The sequence below is a fragment of the Paralichthys olivaceus genome, chromosome 4, assembly GCF_024713975.1.
Source record: "Paralichthys olivaceus isolate ysfri-2021 chromosome 4, ASM2471397v2, whole genome shotgun sequence".
Taxonomy (NCBI): Eukaryota; Metazoa; Chordata; class Actinopteri; order Pleuronectiformes; family Paralichthyidae; genus Paralichthys; species Paralichthys olivaceus.
In genome coordinates this window covers 23,823,388-23,849,612 of record NC_091096.1, presented here as the reverse complement: position 1 = coordinate 23,849,612, position 26,225 = coordinate 23,823,388, and the positions used below count along the sequence as shown (strand labels likewise).

The following is a 26,225-nucleotide window of genomic DNA, read 5'->3' as shown; positions in this document are numbered from 1 at the left end:
CTCTTCTCTTAACTTTTGAAAACACTGTTGTGCTTTCGACTCCCTTAGAATTTAATGACGGAAAGAACACTCGGGGGCAGATCTGCCACAACAGCTTTGCACAAGAGGAATCTGAGGTCTCTGTGTGGGAGGTGCAGAATCAACCCCAAGTGAATACAGTAGCACTCTAACTTACAGTAAATTAGCACCTCAGTAAATTAACACCACAGACGATATAAAGACGAGAAATGCTGGAGCTTTAAAAATTTGACTAGAGTTGATTATAACTTTTCTCTGGTTGCAAGAGATTATTGCTCATCGTAGGAAGACGATTAGTTGTGTTAGATGGAGGCAAATGTATCTGTAAGGACAATGTCATACAAGAGGCTGGCGGTGAGTAGATCTCAGCATGGCTGTGTTGGTCAGAAGGTTGACAGCAGACTGAAAAAAATATATACTGCCGAAGCATTTTGTACTTTCATGGTCACCAAGGGATATTTCCGAGTAACTTTGGTGATTCACTTACTTTTCCAGCACCACCAGCAGGCTGACACATTTTGATTCCACTTAAGAATCTCTACATTAATGGAGCGATTTAACATTTGGTACAAAGATTTTTAATACCCAGGGGATGTTTCCTAGTCTTATTTTTGATCCTTTGAGTTTATCAGCTTTTGACTGGCGACCTTTCCAGGGTGTATCCTGTCTCTTGCCCAATGTCAGCTGAGATTGGCGGCCAGCCTTCCCACTGCCCTCAAAAGATAAGCAATATAAATGATGGATGGGAAGTTGACTTTTCATCAGTCATAAGCCAGTTTTTCACTCATCCAGGGAAATATCTTAACATCTGCAATTTCTGATCCTCCAACATTTCATCCAGTACAAGCATGCTGATACTTTTGAGCAATGGAAACTGGTCGGTTAATGTTCTTCACAGACACAACTTTGATGTTTCCCTGACATTTCGTCCTAATCTGGCCAAAATATAAATGAGCTGTGTAGGTGTCACCAACATGACCATCGGCCTCATTTGAAATTACTCAAGCATTCTTGCACACTCAAGATGTCCCCAAAAGAGACACATCCTGTGTATGCTGCACAACGTCCCACTGGCCTTCACTGGAGTGTCCACAGTACAATAAGATTATGTTGGTCACATTGTCTTTGTGTGAGAGACAACGTGAAGAAAATAGACTTTAGAGTTTAAAATATCTCTTGTTCTGAACATGGCATGGATATTAAAGCCAGTGTTCTGGTGTCATGACAGAAGTTGTGCCCTGGGTCTAACGATCAGCATCTGAACTGTCCTCTGCCAAAGGGACACCCACTGGAAAGGCCGGTATGAGTCCAGCTTGTCTGCACTGGCATTCATCCAGCTACCCAGCTTAATGCACTCCCTAACGAATTACAACTGACCTTCTATAGCTGTAACATCTGCTGGGCAGTCTCTACTGTGACCTCCCTTTCATCTCTGCACACTTTCCCTCCCACTGTTTTCATCAGCTTTTTCATTTTTTTCCCTCCCCACACTCGGGCACCCGGCCCCACACTGTTCGCCTCATCTGATTTGCTGGGGGCACGTCATAGTCAAAGGCAGACGGTAAATACTGTTGACTAGGTGTGAGAAACAAGCTGGCTTCCTGCTAATTTGATCATCAACACGATGCTTGCTGCATTATTTCCTCTCTGACTTCTCCTTGTATTTCTCCTTCACCAAAATGTCGGTACAGCTTCTATAATGAGCTCACCGTGGTGTTCAGAGAGAGAACTGCTGTACTGACATCAGATATTGAGGATTGAATTGTCAGAGAACCCCTGTATTGCTCTGTGATTCGATGCCTTTCTTTATCCAATTACGCTCGATGAAAATTACTCTTTTCTCTGCATCTCATTTGGAAGAGAGTCAACCTCTTGCAATTATAGCAATGTGTCTGACTGTAAAATCCATTAGCTTAGAGAAGTGATCGCGGCAGTGAGCGGTGGTTGGTTGCCCTCTGGAGAGCTGTACTTCACCCTCTTCAAGCGCCACAGGACTGTTGCTGCTTTTCGTCCAGTGCTGCTGGGTGAAAGACGTGATTAGGTACAAGGAGAAGGTGTCACTGTTAACTTGTTTTATTCTCAACAAGATGTGAGTATGCAGCAACGCTGCTGAAGGACCTGTACACACCTGATGTTAACATCCTGAGAAATCGGATCCCAAGTGGTCAGCGCTAAGTACGTTTGTTCACATCTGGCATTGAAATGTGGGATTGGGTGTCTCCTCCCAGGTCAATATGCAAATAAACATGTTTCATTTGTGTTCATGAAGACCAATTAATGCACTTTTTATTCTGTCTGAGTTTATAGATGTGTCCAGTGACAGTGTGTGTGTGTGTTTGTGTGTGTGTGTGTGTGTGTGTGTGTGTGTGTTTGTGTTTGTGTGTTGGTACAAGCAAGAGAGAGAGAGAAAGAGGGGGAGCTTGGTCAGGAGGGGCTGAATGATTAAATGTTCGCAGCTATGAAGAAAGATTTGACCTGTTGAAGTAAAGTATTGATCAGTGTTGATATTGTAGTGGTGGCTACAAACTTATTGACATATCGACACTAGGAGTGTAACAATGAGTTTAAACCATAGCGGCTCAGACATATCAGCTCAGTAAGTCATCCTTAAATTGGATTTTTATTCATACAGCTTAGGAATGTGGCCACATAGCGTCCCAGAGCACCTCTGAATGTGGTTTGAGTGGTTGTCACATCCAACAGAGTTAGGAGAGAAAAGACTCAAACAAGCTGAAGTAGAATCACTGTGTATATCTTTTGCTCTCCCTTGTCTGCATTAAATGACTTTGAACGTGTTAAAGTCTTTCTTTGCTGCATGTTCCTGTCAGTCTCTTAACAATGGGATACTAAGTTAAGTTGCATCCCCAGTACAAGGTCAGTCAATCATCCTCCACTAAGCTATTTAATCTCCACATGCTGTGTTGCTGTTACTGTGGGAGCCATGAACTTCAGGGGAGGAGGGGAGATAAAAGGCCTAACATACTGTATGTGTAGTAATTCACGTATTTGGTATTTTCTCTTGTTGTACCACTGTCCTCAGCGGCCCAACCCCACTCGGCAGCAGCAGGGTAGCATTGTTGACATGTTCTCAGATTTACAGCTATAAGCCAGGTGGATAGAGTGATATCGTAAAAGATTAAATAGACAAAAAACATAAAATAAATAAACACAAACTTATTTTGTGATCTGTACTCCTTCATAGATTGCTCTCCTCTGGAGCTCAGGACCCTGCAGTAACAGTAAAGTAAACTTCAGCAATTACTCACTTTATATGCAGACAAAAGTGAGGTTCAGTGATCGTATCCTGACTGTGGATACATCTGTAAGGGCCCCGGCCTCCAAAGCAACAATGCATAATATTTAGACACAAACGAGGGAAACATAGTGTTTATTGTCTTTTTCTGTTTATTCCACATTGCAGGTTCACGGCGAGTCCTTCTGAAACGGATGCAAAAATGCAAACTTAAAACTTAATGAAGCAACTAGCAATGAACCCATCCTCTAACTGTGGAACTTAACCAAATTTGAGTTTAATTTTTTCAGCCAGGCTTTTGGCGGTGCATCTCCTCGTGATGCTGCTGATATTTCTCCATCTTAAATGAATTTAGGGTGATTAATCATTCATCTCCAGCATCTGTGCACCCTCACTGAAACAAGCAGTGGGCCCAACACTGGCACAAGCTGAAGGAGCTCTCCAAGCTGCTCATTTATGTTGTTTGTCCTGTAGCAGATGAACAGGATACAACACTACATTTTATGAAACTGAGGAGAGGACTGATTTTTATTATATTTCTCTTCTGCCTCTTTAACTTTTGTTTGCAAACCCTCTGGGCCTCTGACAGGTTTTATCCTTCCCAGTCGGAGAAGTGCTTGAGACAGCTCTGTCCTGGAAAAATCACATTTACGCTACAGATGAAAAGAAAGTCTGCAACTTGAAGATCATCCATTTGTTAATAATATAGAGTAATTGAGTAAATTACAGAAAACCAGCAGCATATTAAGGATAGGCTGTGATGTGTCAGATTTCATGACAGCACAGTAAAAGGATGCATGTTCATAGCAGAACTCATAACCACAAGGAAAGCTTAAAGTCATAAAATGTCCCACCCATTACGTGTGTTTGTCATTATCAAATCAAGGCATATTTAAACACAAACCATAACAAAAACTAGGCAGCTGTTGCCTGGTTTATAAAGCATTGTATAATAATATTATAATAAAATATTAATATAGCTACTGGCATGGAGTCATTTGAATCCAGCCCAGGCCTCTTTCTGCACACCATCTCCTAACTCTCCTGTCTCTCTCTCTCCCTCAACTTTTACATTCATAATGAAGACAACATTACATTTACTTATATAATGTTTTAATAAAATGAGAATATTTATGCTTAGCTGTACCTGTAGCTCCGAGCAGAAAACAATTTGCTGTGTTGTAAGTTGCAACTCACAGAACTCATCATTTATTTACACGTCATCGGGAGATGATGTGGGAAATACACAGTGCACCTTTCCGCTCAATATATTTAACTTCACTAAATAACAACAGAGGCACTAACTCATGTCAACATTCTCTTGGTGTATCTGCAACCGGTGGAGTCTGCGTTTTGATTCTTTTGATGGAAAGGCAGGACCATGAATGTCTTCAAAGGAAAACAATCCTCCAGTCAGTTTTCACATATGTGGAGCTCCTAATTAACCTCAAAAATAGGTTAGCATAAGATAGCACAACTCAACTAATGAGTAATCTTAAAAACACAATGGCAGAAAAGATAACATACAAAAAGTTAAGTGACTAAAATGTTACATATACTATCCCACGAAGTACAATAGAAAGGGGAGAGGTGAACACCCTTATAAGGACAGGTCCCCCAAAAAGTGGACGTAGGGTAACTGGACTTTACAGGACTATCATTCCACTACAGGCATGTACTGTACATGCCAGGTAACATTTTGTGTCATAATAACACTAAAATAAAGGGATTAGATTAAAATGCACATTGGATTTTGTAAAACACTGTATAATTGGCATTATAACATATCCACAAAGTGTAATCGTCTTATAAATTTGATTCTGTTGCCTGAATCGGCAATAAGTTATCCTTCGTATTTGAAAGTGGAGAAAGGACAGCAAAACATTTGTCATTGTTGTATCTCAATATTTTGAGAGACTTTGGTTTTCCAGTAAAGCCTCAAAATCTTAGGTCTCATCTGTCCTGCAGCTCCTAATGAAGACGTACAGTACGTGCCTCGGTAAATGAGGATGAGTTGAGCCTGACTGCTTCCAAATATGAAATGTGAGCCCCTAATGGAAGCTGGATCTGAATTAGTAATAGAAAGCAGAGATGGCTCAGCTGGGCCGGTGGAAAGAGAAATAAAAGCTTTTCGCAGCTGTCTCTCACGCAACAGGGACCTCACTCATATATTTTAATGAATTTTCAGGGAAAACCCCATCAGCATCATCTGTTGCTGTTATTTATTCATACCAAATATAATTTAAGGCTGCGTGACTGAAGTTTTAAGGTGGGATGTTTGATATTAAATGTTTTCTTTCTGAGTCATTGCTCACAAAAGCTGCTCAGCATCTGTCACTAACTCAAAAGCTTTGGGTAATGAAATATTGATTAACAGCAATGAAAGTATGAAATGAGATTATTGTTTACTGGCTTTATTACAACTTGGTTGGTTTGTCTTGGCTCCCTGAAGACACACAAAGCAGGGCTGCATGACAGGGACAACAAAAATGCATCCTTTTCGGTGTAAATAGTAAATCTGGCAGTTTAGTTATATACAATAAAAAAATCGAACAGTTTTTCAGTTTGGGAGTTTGCTCCAGTCCAGAGTTTTTTAGGCCAGGGAATCAAATTAGCACCGGTTCATGTCTCAGGCTGTCTGAAACATGCTTTCTTAAAATAATTTAGTAAAAATCAATAAGTACCTCATGTCAGTAATCATGTCTGCATTTGTCTCTTTCACCAGATGAAGTCAACAGAGGTGGACCAAGGGCTTTTCACAGACAGCTACTGCAAAGTGTGCAGCGCGCAGCTCATCTCCGAGTCCCAGAGGGTCGCCCATTATGAGGTGAACACGCCCCCTCCCCTCACATTACTTTACCTGACTCTGATATTCTACACCCTTGTAGAGTTAATAACAGGCTCGGGGTCACGCTGTTTTGTTTCTGCCCCCAGAGACACGAGGCTGATCTCTACACCTGAGCCCTGCAGCTGATAGACTCAATAAACACAACACACCTGAGTTTACCCTATTATTGTTTCTCTTTACCTCAGTGGAATACAAAGAAATCAAAAAAAAAGAGCTGTGGGTTCTGATTTCTGCTTCTATTTTAAGTTTTGTTCATGTATATTTGCTAAAACTCTCAAAGGTGTCTTGTAGCATTCCAAGCCCTATATATCATTGTCATTCTCTCTGTGACTAATTCGTGTAACTGCAGTAAAAAAATCAGTCATCACTTAAAGGCTACTCTGCAATGTGCATGGTGTGGCACCCTGCTGTCATAGCTCTCGCTGTGCATTGCAAAATTTGGAACTGTGCAAACACATGCTGCAAACATTGCAGCTATTCCAGTTGTGTGAGCAGCCAAATGTAATACAAATAAAAAGCTCACAGACAGGACCTCTGTGTTTTCTGGCTGTTTGCTGTAAAACTGGAGGTTCATTTTGTCTCTGAGTGTTCAGTGGGTAGGAGGGGGGGGTGCCTCTTCCAGAGATGAGAAATGCACCTTCTGGAAAATCCAAACTCTAATTTTCACATTATGCTTTCTAAGCTGCATGTCACTGTTAAGTTTACAACAATCACCCAGCTTCACTGAGAGGACAAAGCTGCTGTCTCTTTTTTCAGTGAGTGGGGCAAACACTGGCTTTTAATGGTCAGAATGTCATACCCAAATGATGGGTGCTTTTTAAAGCTTCTTTTTTGCAGGTTAAACACAGTAGATGTGATGTGTGAGCCTGGAGATGAGAAAAATATATTTCAGTTTTTAAATAATGTGCTTTGGAAAGCTAGAGAAATGTGTTAAAACGAGTACATTTCAATATAATAAAGTTTGTGAGCAAGAGGAATAAACTTTGGTGCTTAAACCTGGAAGGAAGTCGAACTCCATGGAAGCAGTCTTCGGATACAAGGCTTAGACAGTGGGGGTGGTGATGAGCAATAGAGCATGAAGTTGAGACGTCTGATGAAGGCTTCTGGTTGGATGGTTGAAGGGAGATGACCCTGATATCCAGAGGTGAAGCGAAGGAGGGACAGTCATTGATCATCGTGCAGAATCGGAAGCTGAATGACAGGCGAGAGAGAACTTTTTAATCTTTGACAGTTCACAGGTAATTGGCTCGAGTCTAGACTCGTTGTGATTGGATGAAAAGAGTTGGTGGAGCCCGGAGGTGGCGGAAACTGTGCATGAATGTGCAAGAAGACAATCTTATAGTCAGGGAACAAAAGTCTGTGTGTGGTATAAAGTCAAGATTTTTTGCATCCCTGCGCATTAAGATGGACTCTCACACCATTGGCAGCTTATGGACAATATCATTAGTCCCGTCTGAGAACTGGAATTGCACTTGCATACTCCGGATTTACCAGCTGCTTCATTTATGCTCAATAATCAGTGGTTCATTCATAGCTGTTGAATAGGACCACTACAACCTCCTAAGTACTGACTGTTACTCCACTGAGCTGTCACCACTCTTTGCTCCACAACCTCCTCCACATGTGCTGGATTTTTGGCAGTGCTCATGTAGGTTTAATGTTCATACTGTGATTGTTCAGAGGGGGAAGTACTTACCTCAGCACCACCCTCACTGCTTAGCATGTTGTCAGACCTGTAATTCTTTTTGCCCTGGTTCAAGTCAGTGCATAAGTTGCATTATTAAAATCCAATATCCTCCTATCTGGACAAATATCAAGAAGACTAGACTTGGTTGCTTGTCAGACTCAGATCTCAAATTGGGTCTAGTTCCCTCCACAAACATCTGCTCCAGAATCAGATTTTTTGGTGCAATTATAATGTTCTGCACCTGATTGCTGTGTTCAGATAGTCCCACACAAGTATCACCAAGGATGAAAAGAAACAGTATCTTCATCATTCACACTAAACAATGCAGATTTGAAAAGGTTGTAAGAATTCAGAGGATTTGCAGAAAGTTTGTGCCTTGATGGTGCAGTGAAAAACAGCAAAACAGAAAAAATATGACAATATCAGGATGAAAAAGAGGTGCTATTCACATATAAGACGTTGCAGGAGATGCCAACTAGAAAACACAACGAGATCCAAGAGCTTTTGGTGATAAGGGCCGATGATGTGCCGTTAACAAAAAGCGATCTCTGCAGCAGGATTATTACGTTACTTCCTGCCTCCTGCATGCTGCACCACCCCCTCACCTGGACACACAGGAGGTATTTGTTGTTATGAACGCGTCTGAGTGGAGAATCTTCCACTGCGCTGTTCATGTGTGAAAGACAAATTCCGGAGAATGTCCGGAGAGTTCTGCTGACATTTTCCGCAGTTCAGGTCTGAAAACGGCTTGTATCTGAAATAGGTTTTTCAATTAAAAAACAGCAGTAATTCATATGTATATGTGTACATCTTATAATTAGGATAATATTATATTATATATAATTATTATTTTATTTTCATCTATATTGTATGTAAAAGACTTTTGGCTGCATTTGTTGTATGAAAGGTTTTATGCAAATTAAGTTGTATTATTATTATTATTATATATACACCACTAAGGCTCTAGGTATGAACTCTAAAGTCATACTCCTGACTTTATCATCCATCTCAAGGACAATGTGAGTGAAGCAGCCTGCTGGTTTCCTCCTGTCTGAGGCGTGTCAGGTAGTGATGCTGCAGATGTTGCCTCTCACTCACTGTCGCTCTCAGTTATAAGACTGAGTGTGGAGGCCGGCTGCTGTCGGACATCGACGATAACAAGAGATGAAAGAACTCATATGAACGCTGCAGTCCACTCTCAAGTATCATCACAGAGCAGCTGGCTGTTGTTGCTGTATGGTCGAAGAGAAAACTGTTTGACTTTGCCTTTTTATTGATTTTCTATTTTTGTTCCTAACAGGGAACAGGACACTGCGAAGGTGGAATCTGATCAAAGAGAAATAAAGTTGTTTTAATTTTACTCGACACTGTCACTTTGTTTAAAGTTGCTTTGTCTTTGAGTCAACTTTTCATCTGCAGCTCTTAACAAGCCAAACTCCTGCAGGGCCTTGTGCTATTTACAGTGGTTGTAACTGTCCATGGGTAACAGGAGAATTGCTTCTTCTTCAGGGCATTGCAAGAGACAGGAAGTGGCTGTACCAATCCAAATCAAATATTCATTTTGTTATTGTGTGTGCTGAATACAGCACTTCGCCTGTTGCCTCCTGGAGATGGTGCGTATTTAGATTCTCTTTTAGAACAGTTAGGGTCTAATGCAACATGACATGTTTGGGTCATAGTGACGACAGCAAGAATAAAAAAAATGGATGTGCAAACTTCTTTCAGATGGAGGAGGTTGTTCTTTTGCACTTAAGAAGATGAGTCAGTTCCATTTAGTTTGCATAGATTTGTCTTTAATCATTCCTTTTTGACCTGTGTTTGAAGATCCAGTCCTTAAAGTAACAACAGATCAACAGTGCTTGGGTGAATACTGAGGCTGTAAAGTAGATTATGATTTTGGACAAAACATGTTTTTTTTCAGTGATTACTAATTGTAATCCTGTGCTGAATGATGTTGAATAGAACTTCAGCTGATGTGGGTTTGTCCACGGATTTGGCACAGAATGCCCTCCATCAAAAGTGTAAACACAATAGTTTGTTCGAAGAAAAAATAATTATAGAAAGGATTTGATAGAGACTTTGTTCACAAAAGTCTCAATATACTGAAATCTGTGTTGTGATTCAGTCTGTACCGGCCTTGAAGGAATCTATGTCTGATTGGCATCAGATATCTGTGACCAGCACTCGTGATGAGGTGCAGCTTTATTCCCATTTCACTCCCCGGGATTGTGCGGTGAGTTTTATATGAGTGTAGAATATGCACAGCTTTGATATTTAGCATGAGCTGTAAGTGTGTCACCCAAGGAAGGATCAAGCTCAGCAAAGCAGGGAGGGAAAATTATAACTGTTGTCCTTAGATATATTTGACATGACCTGTGCCTATCCTCAGTATGGGTATCACTGCTGAGCTAGGTAAGTTCGGGATATTAGGATCTAAAAGTAAAGAGTGCATTCTGGAGCCAAAATTTGAAAAATACTTAGAGTGCAAAACAAAATGTACAGCGCTTCAAGATTGGAGGAGGGTTGCCGGGGGAGGTTGGCAGCCTAGCATAAAGCTGATTTTTATAATTTTAGTGCCAAAAGTCGATATCGACACCAGTGTCAATGTGTTTGATCACAGATCGTTGTGTAATTTAAGGCTCAGACACATGTTGACGTACGTATTTCATTGACCAGGATGAACCAGGATCAAGATAGAGGCCAAAAAAACAGTTTGATGAAATGCCCATATGACTTACACTACGTATGAGTTATTTAGGATGAGACTAGAGATTTGTGGACATGCTGTTGGACTGTTGGGATTCAAGAGGTTACAGTAGCAGTGACACAGACCAACAGTGTCTCACAGGACATTACTGAGTCTCACTATGTGAGAAGTTGCATAGCTTGTGAAAGCTATTCTCAACTCTCTTGGTTTGAAAACATGTACTCTTTATGTACTCTTTTAACAAAGGAGCTGTTCTTAAGCCGTGAAGTTCATTATGACCTCCTACTCCACCTCATTTTAAATGCCGTTGACAGACTGATCATCTAAGATCTAGTTAGTGTCCCTTTAGATTTTTTGGACATCGCTTTTAATGGAACTTTAAACTCCAAAGTTTATGCAGTCCTTTGGTGATAGCAGCGACCGGGGATATAATTGATTCTCCTTTTCGAACACATCAAAGCCAGCGCTCTTCTGCAGAGTGGCCTCTGGTTCAAAGACTCGCGTGGCTCATGTTAATATATGCATCTGTCTCTTTGCATGTGTACTAGATTGGTCGTACACTGCAGCCTCTCTTGACAGGCCGCCCTGATATGAGTGCTGCCGGAGAGTCTCCTCTGCGTGTTACTTCACAGAGAAAGTGGAGTGGGGGTAGTAGTCATTTAGCAAGTCATGGGAATTATGATGCATGTGCACTGATAGAATACTAATGTAGAGGAATGGTTTCAAACAAATATAAAGCAGTTATTAAAAGCAACTAAATATGTTACATCTGCTTCTCTTATTTTCTGCAAAGTTCATTCTACACAACTGTCACAGTGACTGTTGATCTGTAGTCACGCAGTTTTTCATAATACGACTGACTGCCAACTACACAGTACACAAGTTTTCACCAGGAGAAACCCCAGACTCCAAAATACATTCAATCACCAAAACACATCAAACTTGAGGAGAAGTGACATGCCTCAGTTGACATCAGTATTAAAGACTGGAGAGCGGCTCTGGTCGCATTTTTCATCCAGACCCGACCGAGCCAGAGAGAAAACTAACTGTGCCGGACCGGTCCAAGCCCAAAGCAGTTAGTAAAAGCTGCACCAAGTTTGTGTCTCTGTCCCCACACACATGGTTATTGCTTGATTTCCCCAGATTATACACGTGCAGCGTAAAATATCAGGGGGCACCTCATCTCTACATTCACTGTTACCAGCCGTACACCATCCTGCGCTCTGATTGGCTGGAACTGGCTGAAATTCTCTCAGACTCCTAGATTTCCAGATTTGATCATGCGTGGCAAGCCTCTCTAAACGCATCTTCGAAGAGTTGACACATAATGATTGGCGCCTTGCAGAACTCACCATCAAATCAAGGTGGATCGATGGTTTGGTCATATGTGAACTGGTTGAACCAACATTTGTCATTATGACAGTTTCTGGCAAATTAAAAAGAAGCCTGTCAGCAACCTGCCGTCGGGCACGGTGGTAAATACAATTTGTATTGCATTACAGCAATTAACTTTATATTATGTTTGTTTATAAACGGACTGATGGAGCCACTAGTGACTGATTGTCAAACACATTACTGCCGGGCCGAGGCAGGAAACGGAAAATGAGGTAAGGTCACATCTCAGCAGAGGGAGGGGGAAGATGTGTCTGATGACTGTGTCTGTGCAGGATGAGAACAACAGGAGACATTGCCTAGTCCCAAAGAAAAACAAAAACTGTGCCAGTATGGCAATGTTTTGTCCAGGTCTTTGAATTATTTAAGAGTGAAAGCCTAAAAATTCTGTATTTCAGAAGGGTGCACTATACATACCACAGCAGCCTTCCTTTAGCAGAGTTTCATCAATCTCCTTCAGAATAATCTCATTCCCCTCGTCCAGTGACAGTTCCTGTCAGCTGGTAGTTTTCAGCTCTACATAGCATTTATGCAAAATGCCCCCATATTAAAACAAAAGCTGCATTGAGTATACTTTTTCAGTGCATTAAATCATGTTTCTGCTCACGTTTCGGAGCATAATCATAATTTCTTGGGGACTTGTGGTGAAGCAGCAGCCAGCCACAGTGACTGTAACAGCAGCATTCAGCTGCACGCAGGGTTCAGTATTTGGCTGACTTATGCTGTTCTGGCTGCTGTACGTTTTGTCCACTACATGTCTTCACTAATTGGTTTCCATTATCTCAGCTGCATTGAAAAAGGAGTGTGCACGTCACTGTTTGGTATGCTGGTTTGTCGGTGCTGCTGGCTCTACAGTAATTGTCCGGGCTGGTTTGCAGGAGGAGTAAAGGGGTGTGGGAATTCAGCAGATATACAGTTACAACCTTTAAATCAGCATCAAACATAATGACACAATGCAACACTCACACTGTTATGAGTTTTAGATTTAGTTAGTGGCAGTCATGTTCTCCAGGGCTCACAACTCAACGAGTCATTTACTGCAAGTGGAAAATCAATTTGAGGTAACACTTTAGTTTAGGGAACACAATGTTAGCCACTAATACATGAGTAATAACTGTATGTGTTAATGATCAATAAGATCTGCATTAAGCATCACTACATATGTATGAGGTATTTATTCAACAATTTCTTATTCTTACTGAATAGGTCATTTATTCTTGACAAACCCTTAAAAAGCAGCTAGTTCGTCTTGAGGTTAAGTTGCTGATATATAGTATGGATCAAAGTAGACTCCTAATACATTGTCGCAATATGTTGCTACTCTGTCTCAATTGGTAGTATATTAAGACAGTGTATAAGGAGTCTATAGTTTAGTTCTGACGCGGTCCATTGTTCAATGTCTTCGCCACCCTCTGTCCCAATTTCTCATTCCAATTCTTCCCTTTCAATTAAGGCCATAGCGCCCCCTAAATAATAATTTTTTTTAATCCATTAGAAATAATAAATTTGATAAATGTAACCAACTTTTTGTTAGTTATGTAAATGACCAAGTTTCTGTAAATTTAAAATCTTTAAGAATATTGTGACGCAGCCGTTTATCACCTTTTCTTGGTATTTTATAGACATTCAACTAATTTAGAACGTAATTGGCAAATTGATTGAACAGCAACTAATGATTATTTTCAATTGAAATTATGATTTAATGAATCTTGTTTGGTAATAAAACTGAAAATAGCAGCAATATTGAATTATGTCTAACCAGATGTTTAGCCAACTAATCAGTTCCCTGTGGCTTTTTACCTTATAAATGAAATCAAGCAATTGCTATTTGCAACTACCTATCATGTTGTCTGGAGTGTGTTGACAATTTAAGGAAGATTCCTAGTGTATAGACATTAACTTCACAAGACAATCGACCAAGTAGGAAAATGGCTTTCTACTGTCCTCCGATGCAACCAGGCCTTCTTCCGCCTCTCCCCCCGATGTGAGCCATCGTCTCACCCTCGGTCAGGATGTTGTGTCTGCTGCATTTCCACATTCAGCAGTCAAATGGAGCTGTTGAATATGCGTGAAGCATTAGTCCACAGGGCCTGATAACCGTGCTTGGCTCTGATGATACCATTTGCCCTGAAGGATCCCTGCATTACTGTCTCATCCCAGTTTCCAACACTTGCATGTTGCTTGAGATTATCATGCAGTCGAACCGCCTTGTGTCATTCAGGGTCAAATTGTGTGGTTGCCGTCAGTTCATTCTTTCGTCTAAAGGGAAAAAGTAAGTCATAAATCATATAAATCCACACTGGGCAACGTGCAAACATGCAGATGCAGAGTGATAATATCACTGGTTGTGTTAAACATAAATGAACGGAGATGAGGACACAGTTCACTGGAGAGAAAGCTGGCTAAAGGGCACATACAAATTGCAAAGAGGGAGATGTGGATAGAGTAAAAATAGAAATGGCAGTGATCTTTGAAATAAATTCATTTGTGACCGTGACATTTGTGTAGTTGGAAGGTGAGCAGGCTGTCTTATTAGCCAAGATACCTGGGTAACCAGTGTTTCACCCAAGTTACATCCAGCAAGTAAGAAAGGCCAACCATTTAAACTGGGTAGCTTCAGTAGGAAAATAGAGCATTAATTTTGGCACAAGTTCTTTTTCTTTTGAATAAATAAAAAAAAATAGTGTTGTAGACCTCATAGACTGTGTATAAAGATGGGCCATGTGTCTCCACTGCCTCCCATTATCCAGAAATGAAGCCAAAATATACCTGAGGCATACGCTGCCATCTGACAGGCGTCAATCACATCATTTACAGCAATCAGAGGATGAAGCTGCAGTAGCAAAGTCCAGCCAATCCTCTTCTTTATAAAACTAACCACATAAATGAACGTTTGAACATACAACAATGTTATATGAACTACCTAAAATCACAGAAACCACCTTTGAGGAAATTCTATTTATTTTATTTAGTCCCATCCACTAACATGGAAGAGGCAGAGATTCTTCTTCCTCCAAAGGGGGGCGTGTCTTGAGAACCACTGCACTAAGGTAACAATAACGCACATTTCTGGCACAGATTTAATTAAATAAAACATGCTGATGGAAATTCTGCAATATGCTGAAAATACTAAAGAAAAGCAAGTTTGGGAACTTGGAGGCTTAAAGATATTATCAGTAACACACATACATTGTGATTGTGTATAACTACTGGGCAGAAAAAAGCTGTTGCATCTCAAAAGGTTGCATTCTGGTTAAATAAAGAATCAATACAATTAAATTAATACAGTAAATAGATGCATCACTGAATATGACTTTACATTAATAGGTTATTTGTTTTGCATTCCAAAGTGTATAGTTTTAAGAGTTTTAATGTCAATAAGTGTCTTTTAGTTGTAGTTACCGTCGATATATTGATGATTGCTGGTAGGAGGACCACTTTAATGTTGGCTACTCTTAGTTTTAAGTTTCTAAACTACAATTTAGCAATATATCTGTTGTCCCTGCTCAGACACATTCACCCTTCTCATTCATGGAGACTATGTTTCATCTTATTTACCTAGAGTCCTTTCACACGATTGCCTGTGCGAACAGTCCAAAAAAAATAAGCCAGCCAAGGTTTTTTTTTTCTCTCCTGACAGCAGGGACAAGATGCATAAAACCTGACGTAGATTCAGGTCCAGACAAAGTGTCTGCTCTGCACAAAAAGCTGAAAAATGCATACACAGTCTGCATGCACAGACATAAAAAACCCATGTTAGCATTATTTCTCAGTCATCATGAAATTGTGCACATATGTTGATGATTTATTACTCGATGGTTGAAATTTTGATTCAATGTGCTGAGAACAAGCTGGTCCCCCGTTTCCCTCTCGTATCATGCTTCTGCAACATATAAGAGCAGCACACAGAAAAAACGACTTCAGATACCTGGTCAATCATATAAACTAATGAATGGTTCCAAAGGTGTCCTATTATAGAACTATGTTCTGTGTTTCATGCACATATGGACAACATATATACCTTTTGACTCATTTTATTTATTTATTTGATCTCAGGCTGACCTTGGAACGTCATCAGCGTAACATTTTAAAAACCCTGAACTTCCCCCACCTCTCCACTCACATGGTTTCATCTGCTCATCACCAGATTGTAGCCTCTGGGTGCACGAGAGTATGTCAGCTATTGACAAGCTAATCTGTGCTCTCCCTGCCCGCTCTGTTTGACCTTTGCAAATATTGATTTTTTTTTGAAGCAGAGGATTAGTGAAGCACAGTAGCTCAGTACGAGTACTCGTAGTCGCATCGTGGTCCAGATGTGATCTCTTTAAACAGATGCAAAGAGGTCATTTTCAGGAATGAAGTGAGGAAAGCTCTAAAGGTGAACTCTTGAATTTTTGCTGCAACGTGCTACTTTTCACTAGCAGCAGCTACAGCATATCTATAATAGTTTCTTACGAGTTTAATGTGTTTGTCAGATAAAGAAAGAAACTAATTTCTATGATCCCTTCCTAATCACTTGTCATGCGTCATTAGTCTAGTGAGGTCTCCTCTCCTTACAGTTGCAGCTGCTCGGTCAGAGAGTTTACAGATACTCCCGTCTGTGTCTGCGAGAGTGATGCCCTTGCTCCACCCATTGATCATCCCCTGTCATCTTTATAGGCTTGGGAGTTAATGGGATGGAAATATTAGCCATTTCTTGTGCTGACAGAAAGTAATCAACAGTAGTGAAATGAGACTGAATCATCATGGTGCCTGCTGATAATTGAAGAGGCTGAAAGTGCTGTTCCAATGAGTCTGTAGTGTGATCAGAGCAGAATGAAAAACATAATCAAAAGTAAAACTGCATTATAAGAGTCCTTGTAAAATTAAAATTGAAAAATAAAGACAATTGTAACCTCCTCAGGAATCTGTCTCCATACTATGTGCTAATAACACACACAAGAAGATGGTAATTAAAATGCTTCCAAACATGTTGGCACAAAGAAAAGTGGCCCAGAGCTTCTTGTGTAAGCAAAAACTGCACCGTTGAGATGCTTAGCCCTTTTTATTTAGTTCACTCTAATGCAGCAGCATTTACACAGTTTAATTATGAGCGTGTCTCACTGGAAACAGTGGATCAAAGAGGGGTTATTAATAGATATAGTCCTGAGAGATCAGTTGTTAGTCCGCCCCTTTAAGAAATGACTATGGTGAGCACAGAGAGGAAAAGAGAGAGAGAGATAGGTGAAACGTTCCTTTCGGCTCTTGAAAGATAAAACGAGTTTAAAACGACCGGCAATCTTTGTGACAGGGAGGCGATTAGCCGATGAAGCATGTCAAATTAAAAAGAGCGTGAGATGCAGATTCCACTCGCACTCAGATTGAATTCTTTCACAGTTTCGCCGTGACTCAGCTCATAATCCCAGGCAGGGTTTGAATTTCAATATCACCCTCCCCGCTCCCTCCCCAAATGTGCCTCCAGCTCCATGATGCACAAATTCAAAACAACAAGTTGGATTTTCAACATTAAGCATCTTGCCCTTGGTAGTGTAGAAAAACTGTTTTGTTGCATGCTAGGATAATTCGATGCATTAAGGCTACTGTGCATAAATACAGAGGATGTGTGCACAAAAAGCATTTAGTGAGAAAAATTATAGTCATTAAGAATACAGTCATAAAAGACCATACTTCTGTATGTCTTTGACAACCCTTAGCTCATGCGGGAGGGGAACTTAAAAAAAAAATTATTTATACACTAAACAAGCCTATTTTGTATTTGTTTCCAATCTTTATGTTAAGCTATGCTAATCAGCCTTGGCCTGTATCTTCATTTGTACTCAACAGATGAGAGTGGCATTGAACAACTCATTTGACAAAAACACAAACTGCTGATTTACTCTTTTAACAAAAGACAAACAACAGGCTTGTGCTGTGTCAGCAAGGTCCAGGTCCAGAACTAGTGTGGACCCTTAACAGGAACTCCAAAATGTTCTTATTTGCATGCTGTGTCTTCTTAGCTAGCCTGCTAATATTTTTTGCTTACAAGAGTATGATGTTAACTCACCTGGTTTCGATTTGAGACATCATTGTCTCTTGGAGGCGGTGGCAGCAGTCACAGGAGTAAAGCTAACTATCTCCAAAGTGGAGGCTGGTTCCTTGTGAACCTCAGTATTGTATTACATTTGTTAGTTGGTTGGTTTGTTAGTTTATCAGCAGAATTACGTAAAAAACTATTTAATAGATTTCCAGGAAACTTGGTTGAAGAGGTTGAATATAAGCCAAGAAAGGACCCATTCAATTTTGGTACTTTCACTTTCTTTAACATTGTGATTTTTAGGTTTTTACTTGGAATATGCATGAATCTTGGTGAAAACAATCAGGCACCTTTAGATGACTGATGTTTTTGAGGGCGTGCAATTTGGTGCAGCTTGATTGAAGTTAAAAGGTACTCTTCACCCTTGGCAGAAGTTTTCATTCTACTGAGTGCCATTCTAGTTAGTAATGAATTTATTTTTTCCAGGTACTCAGTGGTGTGATAGATCAAGGTTGAAGGAACAGATCAAATTAAAAGAGTGGAAAAAAATCATACAGGAATAATAATAATAAAAAAAAGATAACACTTGAGTAAAAGGGAAACTATTTTACATATGTCTTTTGTGAGAAAGTCACTACACTTTCTGGGCTTCAGTTTGTGGTTTGCGAAGGCTGGTCTCTGAAGTGCAGTTTTTACTTTGTGTTGCAGTGTTCACACATGGTTTTCGTCAGTTCGACTTTGATGAGAAATCATCTTGAAATCTTGTGATAGAAAGAAGAACAAAAGCTCTCAACTCTGGGGAATGGGAATGAGATATAATATGAGAAGCTGTCAAAGAGAAAACCAATGGAGTGAAAAGTCCTCAGGCCTAGTGGGGAGACATTGTGCTGAAATCACCCACAGAATCATAATATATTTACTCTTTACAGATGTTTCTGACTGTGCTCCATTTCCTAGAAATATCCAATGAGCTTAACTGCAGCTATTTCATGGTATGGTCGTGGATAGACAGGTAGAAGTAGCCCTGTGCATTCACTGAGAAAGATGTTATGTTTCTGTAGCCCTGCAGGTGACATTGTGTTTGAAGTTAACGTGCCACTGAGGAAACATCCATATGATGTAATTTCCCTGGAAGCCAGTGGAGTAGATGTGTTTGTGCTTTCGTATGTGGGATGTTGTGTAAAACCGATGGCGTGTTGCCTTTGATCTCAAGGGATTTTCTTTGTGGTCAATATACAGTGTTTTAAGTGGGATTTTGAAGATTGACTGCATGGCCTACTTTTGTGACAGCGTTTTGTCAGCTGTCTCAGGGTTTCCTCCCTGATCTGCTAGACAAAGAAGATTTGGCTTCAATTTTAGAAAAAAGAAAAGAAAACATTACAAACCCATCAAATTATGATTTGAATTTCCAAATTTGTTGTACAAGGGATGAGGTGATGTTATGCTGCCTATCCAGACACTGAATAGGGAAATATAAAGATTTTTCATGTCCTGAGAATAAAATCCTGCATTGCTTTATGCTTGATTGCCATTGCTGAACTAGCTGAAGTGGGGCTTATTTCCAGTGTTTGGCAGATATTAACCTGACAAATATAAGTCATAAGTTATAAAATAATTTAAAATGAGAGGTGGCGGATAATATTTTAGACCTCTCCCAATGCCACCAGTAGGAAGAGTGTCGGTTGTGCTGATGGATATGTCTATTCCAGCTTCGGCTCAGCAGAACCACTGATGCTCCTGCACCCAGCCACTTCCATTAGTCCTCTTCATTTCTTATGCTTCATTTTCTAGTGTTGACAATTTTTTATAAAAGTTTCCTCTAAAACAATTTGAATACAGCACAGATCATCTCAGGTGTTTCCTCTTGTTTATTCGTGTTGCTCATATAAGGCTCTTTCCAAACCAAAGGGATGAAAAGAGAAAGAGATCTGAAGCTGCTGAGTGCATCTCCTGCTCCCCTGCTGTTCAGGAGACAGTTTGTATGTCACCGGCGTTTACCACAGGTTAAAAGCATCTGACTCTTGGTCATTAATCATATCTCCTGTGTACAAGATGCTGCATGTCAATACACGATCCCAGCAGCCTTTGAATTTAGATTTCTAAATAGCAACAGGAAATCTGTTTTAGACTGAGAGAGATCTATTTTAAAAGCTGCTAAATTAGATTTGATGTGTTGTAAATGCTGCTTCACTGTTGATTCGTTGTGCTTCTGGGCAAGTACAGTATAATGCCAAGTCAGGTTTATTTATAAAGCACTTAACAACGAGAGATGACCACAGTACTGTACAATAAAAGATGAATAGAAGTACAGGAATTAAATAAAATACCATTGAACTATGTCTACAGAAAATTGAAAAAAGGAAACTGTTCCAAAGAGTCGGGGTGACTAAAGCTGATTGGAGGATCTGAGATATGTGGAAAGCAAAGGAGGCAGAGAAGCTCAGAGATTTATCAGAAAAGAAAAGAGCCTTATGATAAATTCTATACTTGACCAAGAGCCAATGCTGGGAGTCAAGTATAGGTGAGGTGCTGTTCAAAGTACCTGTTTGGATTCTAGTCTGAAAAGTCACATTAGGGCAGTGCATTTTGGTGATACAACAGGGTCAGCCAATAGACTGTATATAAAGATGGATGACTCATCTCGACCTTTCCAGAAACCAGGGCAAAACATCCAGTAACATTATTTATTTCCACATATTATTGATGATAGTGATTAAATACAAGCAAGAAGAAAGTTTAGTTTGAAATCTCACATATAGTTTTTCATTCATTTTAAACATCCTTTAATTGGCATCATTATTTTTGTTATTATGTGGTTGTGATCAAATACCAAATGTGTATAAATTATTCCACACATGGTATCCATACTCCCATGCTACAGGTTCAAACAATAATAAAAAATAAACTGCATTTTCATAGAGTTGTATATTTTAGGTCCCAACAACTTCAAGAGACACTAGCAGTGTGTCATGGCTATTTGCGGTATTAACAATCCAAGTCTGAATCATCCAAACAGTCGACAGTGAACTATTTTTATATAGTAAATGTGACCTGTGTAGTGAATAAGAAAATACAGACTAGAGGAAAAAGACTAAATGGAAGAAAAAACCGGAGACCATCAAAACTGAATTAGGTGTCTGCCCACTGTGGCAGTGACAGATGGCATCCTGAAATCCCTCCTGTATACAGTTACAATACCATACCTCCTCCCGAGGAGTATTTAAAATGAGGCATCAGCTGAAAGGCATCCAAACTGAGATGTGAATCAATTTGTATTGAACTGGGAATTAGCATGCGGTCACCAGCCTTACTCATTATATCAGTGTGTCATGGTGTTTTACAGCTTTAAATGAAAAGCAGCAAACTGTTCTCACAGCTCTGAATAGAGAGAGAAGAATATTGGATCAGGAAACAGTGAGGCTCTTTGTTGCAAGAAAGTAACACTAGGGCACAGTAGTAGTTCTACTAAAGTATAAACCAACATGACCTCCATGGTTCTCATGAGCTATAGGATGAGACACTGATACAGTGCCACTTCCTGGTTGTCTCTGCTGCAACATTGAGCTGCTTTTTACCTCCTTAAATTATGTTGTTGAAGCATATGAACATTATTAATTCCCAATGTAGGTCTCTGTGTTAAATTCTAATCTGTATGGGATTCTGGATGTGTGACTTATTTTTATCAAAGTTGTGGTGTCTAATGTTGTAAAAGAAATCCTGGGCAGTTGATACCATCTGAGCGGAAGTTTCTCAGCCGTGGCTTTGACAGTTAACAGATTGTCACCACAGCGCGTGAACATGTTGCTGTTTCTGAATAAAAACTAGTTAACAAGCTCTCCACTATGCTGAGGACAGAAGTATGCCTGGCTTGTTAATTATGGTTGATTCATGTGATTGCTGAACATACACATAGTTAACTGTCTGTCATGGGTACCAGAGTAACCACATGAGAATGTTATTCTACATGCCTGCCAATGATAGTAAAAACTTTATGGATATTTTATAGGAGGGATTTTTTGCTTCCAATTGCCAGTTCGGCAGCTCAATGTTTAATTCAGAATGTACATTCATAGTTATAACTCAATTGTTTCAATGGCTACAACCAACTCTGCCGATGTTCTAGCAGCTGCTGCTCCATCATCCAGTGTTTAGTGTCGCAGCTGAATACCTCCCAGCTCACCCTCCCCCTTCCAAACATGAAAGAGTGCTAGCCTTCAGTTGTGATGAAAAATCAAGACATATTTAGTTTGTCCAGTCTGGGCTGCTGTTAAAAAACATAGCAGCCTCTGTAGAAAGGACTGATGTAAATAAAAAAGGGCTCATATTAGGGTACAGAAAACAAACATTTGAACAATTTTGATGATTACACAATAGTGAAAACATCACTAGGATTATTTGTATTCAATTTCTGCCTTTCACCTACTTCTTACCCACTGGACTTTTAATTCTAACACTGGCATATTTGTGGTGATGCTTAGACATTTTTTGGGCTGTTTATTTTTTTTTCTTCAGGTCAGTCATGCAGATTGTTGTTTTCTCTCTCTCAAAGACTCTTCAACTTCTCTCCCAGTGCTTTTAGAGGGGACGACAAAAGTTCACATGATTGGTCATTACTGATTCTTACTGCTAATATTCCTACCGCTAACAACATGTGCAGCCCCCTGTCTGCCTGGTTTGTGCTGATGAATATGATCACAAAAGTATACAGCATGCAACATATTATGTTTGCATTTGCAGATAATCTTTTCCACGTTTGCTTACTGTGTAACAAATTAACATTTGCCAATCAACAATAAAAATACTGCTGATGCTGATAGGATGCTCTTATATTTATTGTTTGTAGAAATGTTTTTTAGTAGTTGACAGAGTGATCTAAATTTCCATCCACACACACATGGCAGCAGCAAGGAGAAAAAAATATCTTATTTACTTATATAAAAAAACAACAGTGGATAAAGTCTGACAGCTTTGAAACCGATCATTATAAAATATTGATTTAAAAAGAATGTTGATTTTTAAAGATTAAAGAATGTAAAAGTATGGGTCAATGGATGCAGATCATGTCACGATTTGAGCCTCCTCTCATTTACAATTTATTCCAAGTGCTCTCTGGAGACCTGTTCTGTAAAGACTGCTTATCATTACAACTGTATTCAGAAAAGCCAATTACTAGAAATCAATCACAGGCTTCTGATGCCTTTTATCAGGTACATGTGCGGCAGACTCCTAATGTTTGGCAACAGCTGAACCAGCCTTGTAACTCTGCTGCTTTATTTTGAAAAAGTTTAAGCAAAACTTTGTTTAATTTTCTATGGGAAACACAGGAAAACACACTGTAATACCCTGACACAAAAAAAAAGCATTAGGATGCTGTTATGATGTAAACCGGCGGTGACTCAGGAGATAATGCCTGCAAGAAAACAGACTGCAGTGCTTCTTCCAGGGCTCCGTGTAGTGGAGGGGACAACAACTGTCAGTAACAGTGCAGAGCCCTGGGCTAACGAGTAAGCACAGAAAAACCTCTGTCTAAACCAAGCTAAAAGAGACAGCACAGGCTGGGTCCTGAGTGTCTCTGAGTTTACCTGACCTCTGTCACTATCGCTTCTATCTGTCTTTCTATAATTAGAGGGCTCAGTGAGGCTTCCAGCACTCAGCTGCTGGTCTAGTGCACGTCACAAAACACTCAGGGCTGTGTTTGGGTAAAAGGCTCCAGAAAATACCAGAAAGGTAGCGAGGAGCATCCACTGTACAGCAGGCATCAACCTGAGGCACTCAGCGCTGTGATGAGTGGAGACAGTACCAATAATGGTGCTGGCCTAGTCCTTCAAGGCACAGCAGGCAACATGTTTGCAAAACAAGTCATGAGGGGTTTCACTGAATATGTTCGCATCTGATTTTCTTAAATTATCTCTTCACAACTGCAGTTGTTTTTCCGCAATTTCAGGGTCTAGTTTCCTGATATCTGTGACACAAGGGGTTTGCTAATGTTGAGATGAAACCAAGCTACATACTGGTAACATATTTTCTTCAATCTGATAAAACTGTATATTTTAATGTACAAAGGTTAAATGCCATACTGAGCTGATAAATGCAGTAGAAGAACAAACAGCTCACAGCTGGAGATCCAGTTTAAAACATGAGGATGTTGCTCTGGAGCCGAAAAGGATTATGTGCTTATTATTTATTGTCACTGATTAAAATCACCCCCCTTCCCTTGGAGAAATAAACGCAGTGTTCTGTGACGTTTACCATTAGGAGAGCAGTGGGCTCTTTTGTGATCTAATTATGTTTTATAAAATTTAAATGAAACTGTCACTATTGGAGGATTGAATTAATTTAACCTGCACATTCAACATATCTCTCTGCACACATACAGAATGTATATTGCTCACCCATATACTGCAGTGCACATGCTGTATACCCCAATCAGGTTACACGACACTTTTTCTTCATTATGTCATTTATCATATTCAATTCAATTTTATTTGTGCCAAATCATAACATTAATTATCTCAAGGCACTTTACATAGAAGGGCATGTCATGTGATGTGTAATCATTTTCTGATCAATGTACGCTTCAGAGTCTCTCCCTCTGTTTACTTTTTCACCTTATTTTAAGCAGAACTATCTTGGAATATTTCTGTTGACCTTGCCTTTTGACTCATCAGCACTCTCTCTATCTTTCTCTCTCTCTCTCTCTTGCTCTCTCTCTCTCTCACTCAAACACACACACTCACACATATTCTGTCAGAATATGGCAATATACAGTATTGACCTTGACTTTCACATTTCACAAATATAACGCCCACGCCAGCAGATTTGTTTTAATTTTACACAAGCCTTAAAAAATTCATATTACCATTTGGATTTCAGATTGATATGTCAATCAAAGACTCTCTGCAGTGGCAGTCGTGGATCTGGGCGAGGCTTACAGCAGTTTTAAAACATTCACAGAAACCAAAGTTTCGACAGTGAAAGCGGCTGCAGGAGTGTAGCTTTACGTGGTGGACCTGCACGACAGTGTGCAGCGACTGCATAGTCAAACAAATTGTTGTTCAGCTAATGCTTAGTAAACAGGGGATGCTGCCAACATCATTTATTAAACTGAAAATGGACGGCCCACTCTGCAGGTAGAGATTAAAATAAATGATGCTACACCACATCATCAGGACATTTACAGTGAATGATTATGAGCAGTCTTTCCTTCATAGGCAGTTTGTCAACCACCTGACTTGATTGCTGGCTGTTTCTTTGTTCTACACTAGGCGTCTGTGACCTGATAAGAAACGCTGTTAACTGGGCTGATAAGACTCCTGTTTGCTGCAGGACAGGCCCTGGACTTGATCTTATATATCCTCACGTGGACCCAGCATGGTGTCTCACGTCGCTGAACAGATTAACTATTTGATTTATTTGTCGGGTGCATGGTGTTTTTTTAAAAGAGATAACGATTTACGACTGCATTAGCTTTAGGTTTATCTTGTCTCTGAGCCAAATCAACAAGTCTGACACAGTGAGGGACGATGCGTACCATGCAAGCATATTGGATATACCCCAATCACAATGTAATTTAGTGCTGAGCCATGTAGTCAGTGGTTGGTATTTTTAAGGATTAACTAAAGCCTCTCACAGCAATTAAAAAAAAGGCAAAGTGACGGAGCGTTGACTGTAGGAGGTGTGGCCTCATGGCTGTAGTGTGTGATGTGGAGGGTCAGGGGACACAGGGAGGGGGGGTTAACATCCGCCCTCTGTCACTTCTTGTTACGCTCTGGATACAGCTCGGGGGCCTCATGTGTTGTCCTTTAAATAATCATCATATCATACAAAGAAGAATCTGTGTAATTGTGCGCAAACAAAAAGCAGAGTTAAAAGCTTTGGCAGCGTTACTTGGCGTAGAAAAAGGAAGTTTAAATAGAACAGTTAAAACAATTGTTGTGTCCTAATTCGGATATGTCAGTTAGCACATTGTGTTCACACTTTATTTACAGGGGTAGTGTGTGAATTTATTTGGGTTGCCTTCAATCAAACACGCATGGTGTGCTTGTTGCATTCCAAAATAAATGCATGGTTTGACTCAAACTCTCACAGTCTGCATTGGGTTTTCCCTCAGTCTCTCCTTCCCCTGTTCCTCCCCTTCATCTCATGAGACCTGCCTCAGGCTTTCCTTCATGTTCCTATTCACCTCTTGTCTTTCCTTATTCCAGCTCCTTTGTCCCAGTCTGTGTGAGATCATGTCTTTTGTTCCTGCTCTTGTCGTCTCTTCTTTTGTGATCCTGCTCAGGGTCATATCTGTTCTTGTCTTCTTTA

The 26,225-nt window shown here is 40.1% G+C and overlaps 1 protein-coding gene and 1 long non-coding RNA gene across 4 annotated transcripts in view; one reads left to right on the top strand and one right to left on the bottom strand.

Moving 5' to 3' along the window:
- The window catches only part of zmat4a (zinc finger, matrin-type 4a), a 135,567-nt gene that overhangs the window by 15,831 nt on the left and 93,511 nt on the right, over positions 1-26,225 (top strand). For all 3 annotated transcript variants that reach the window (XM_020093573.2, XM_020093570.2, XM_020093572.2), the window contains exon 2: positions 5,997-6,098. In XM_020093573.2, the coding sequence (XP_019949132.1) occupies positions 5,997-6,098 (102 nt within the window). The remainder of the gene's footprint in view (positions 1-5,996; positions 6,099-26,225) is intronic.
- LOC138407408 (uncharacterized) lies at positions 18,374-20,632 on the bottom strand. Its single transcript, XR_011240816.1, has 2 exons — positions 18,839-20,632; positions 18,374-18,713 (listed from the first exon to the last, which is right to left on the bottom strand). It is a non-coding gene; the product is annotated as an uncharacterized lncRNA (long non-coding RNA).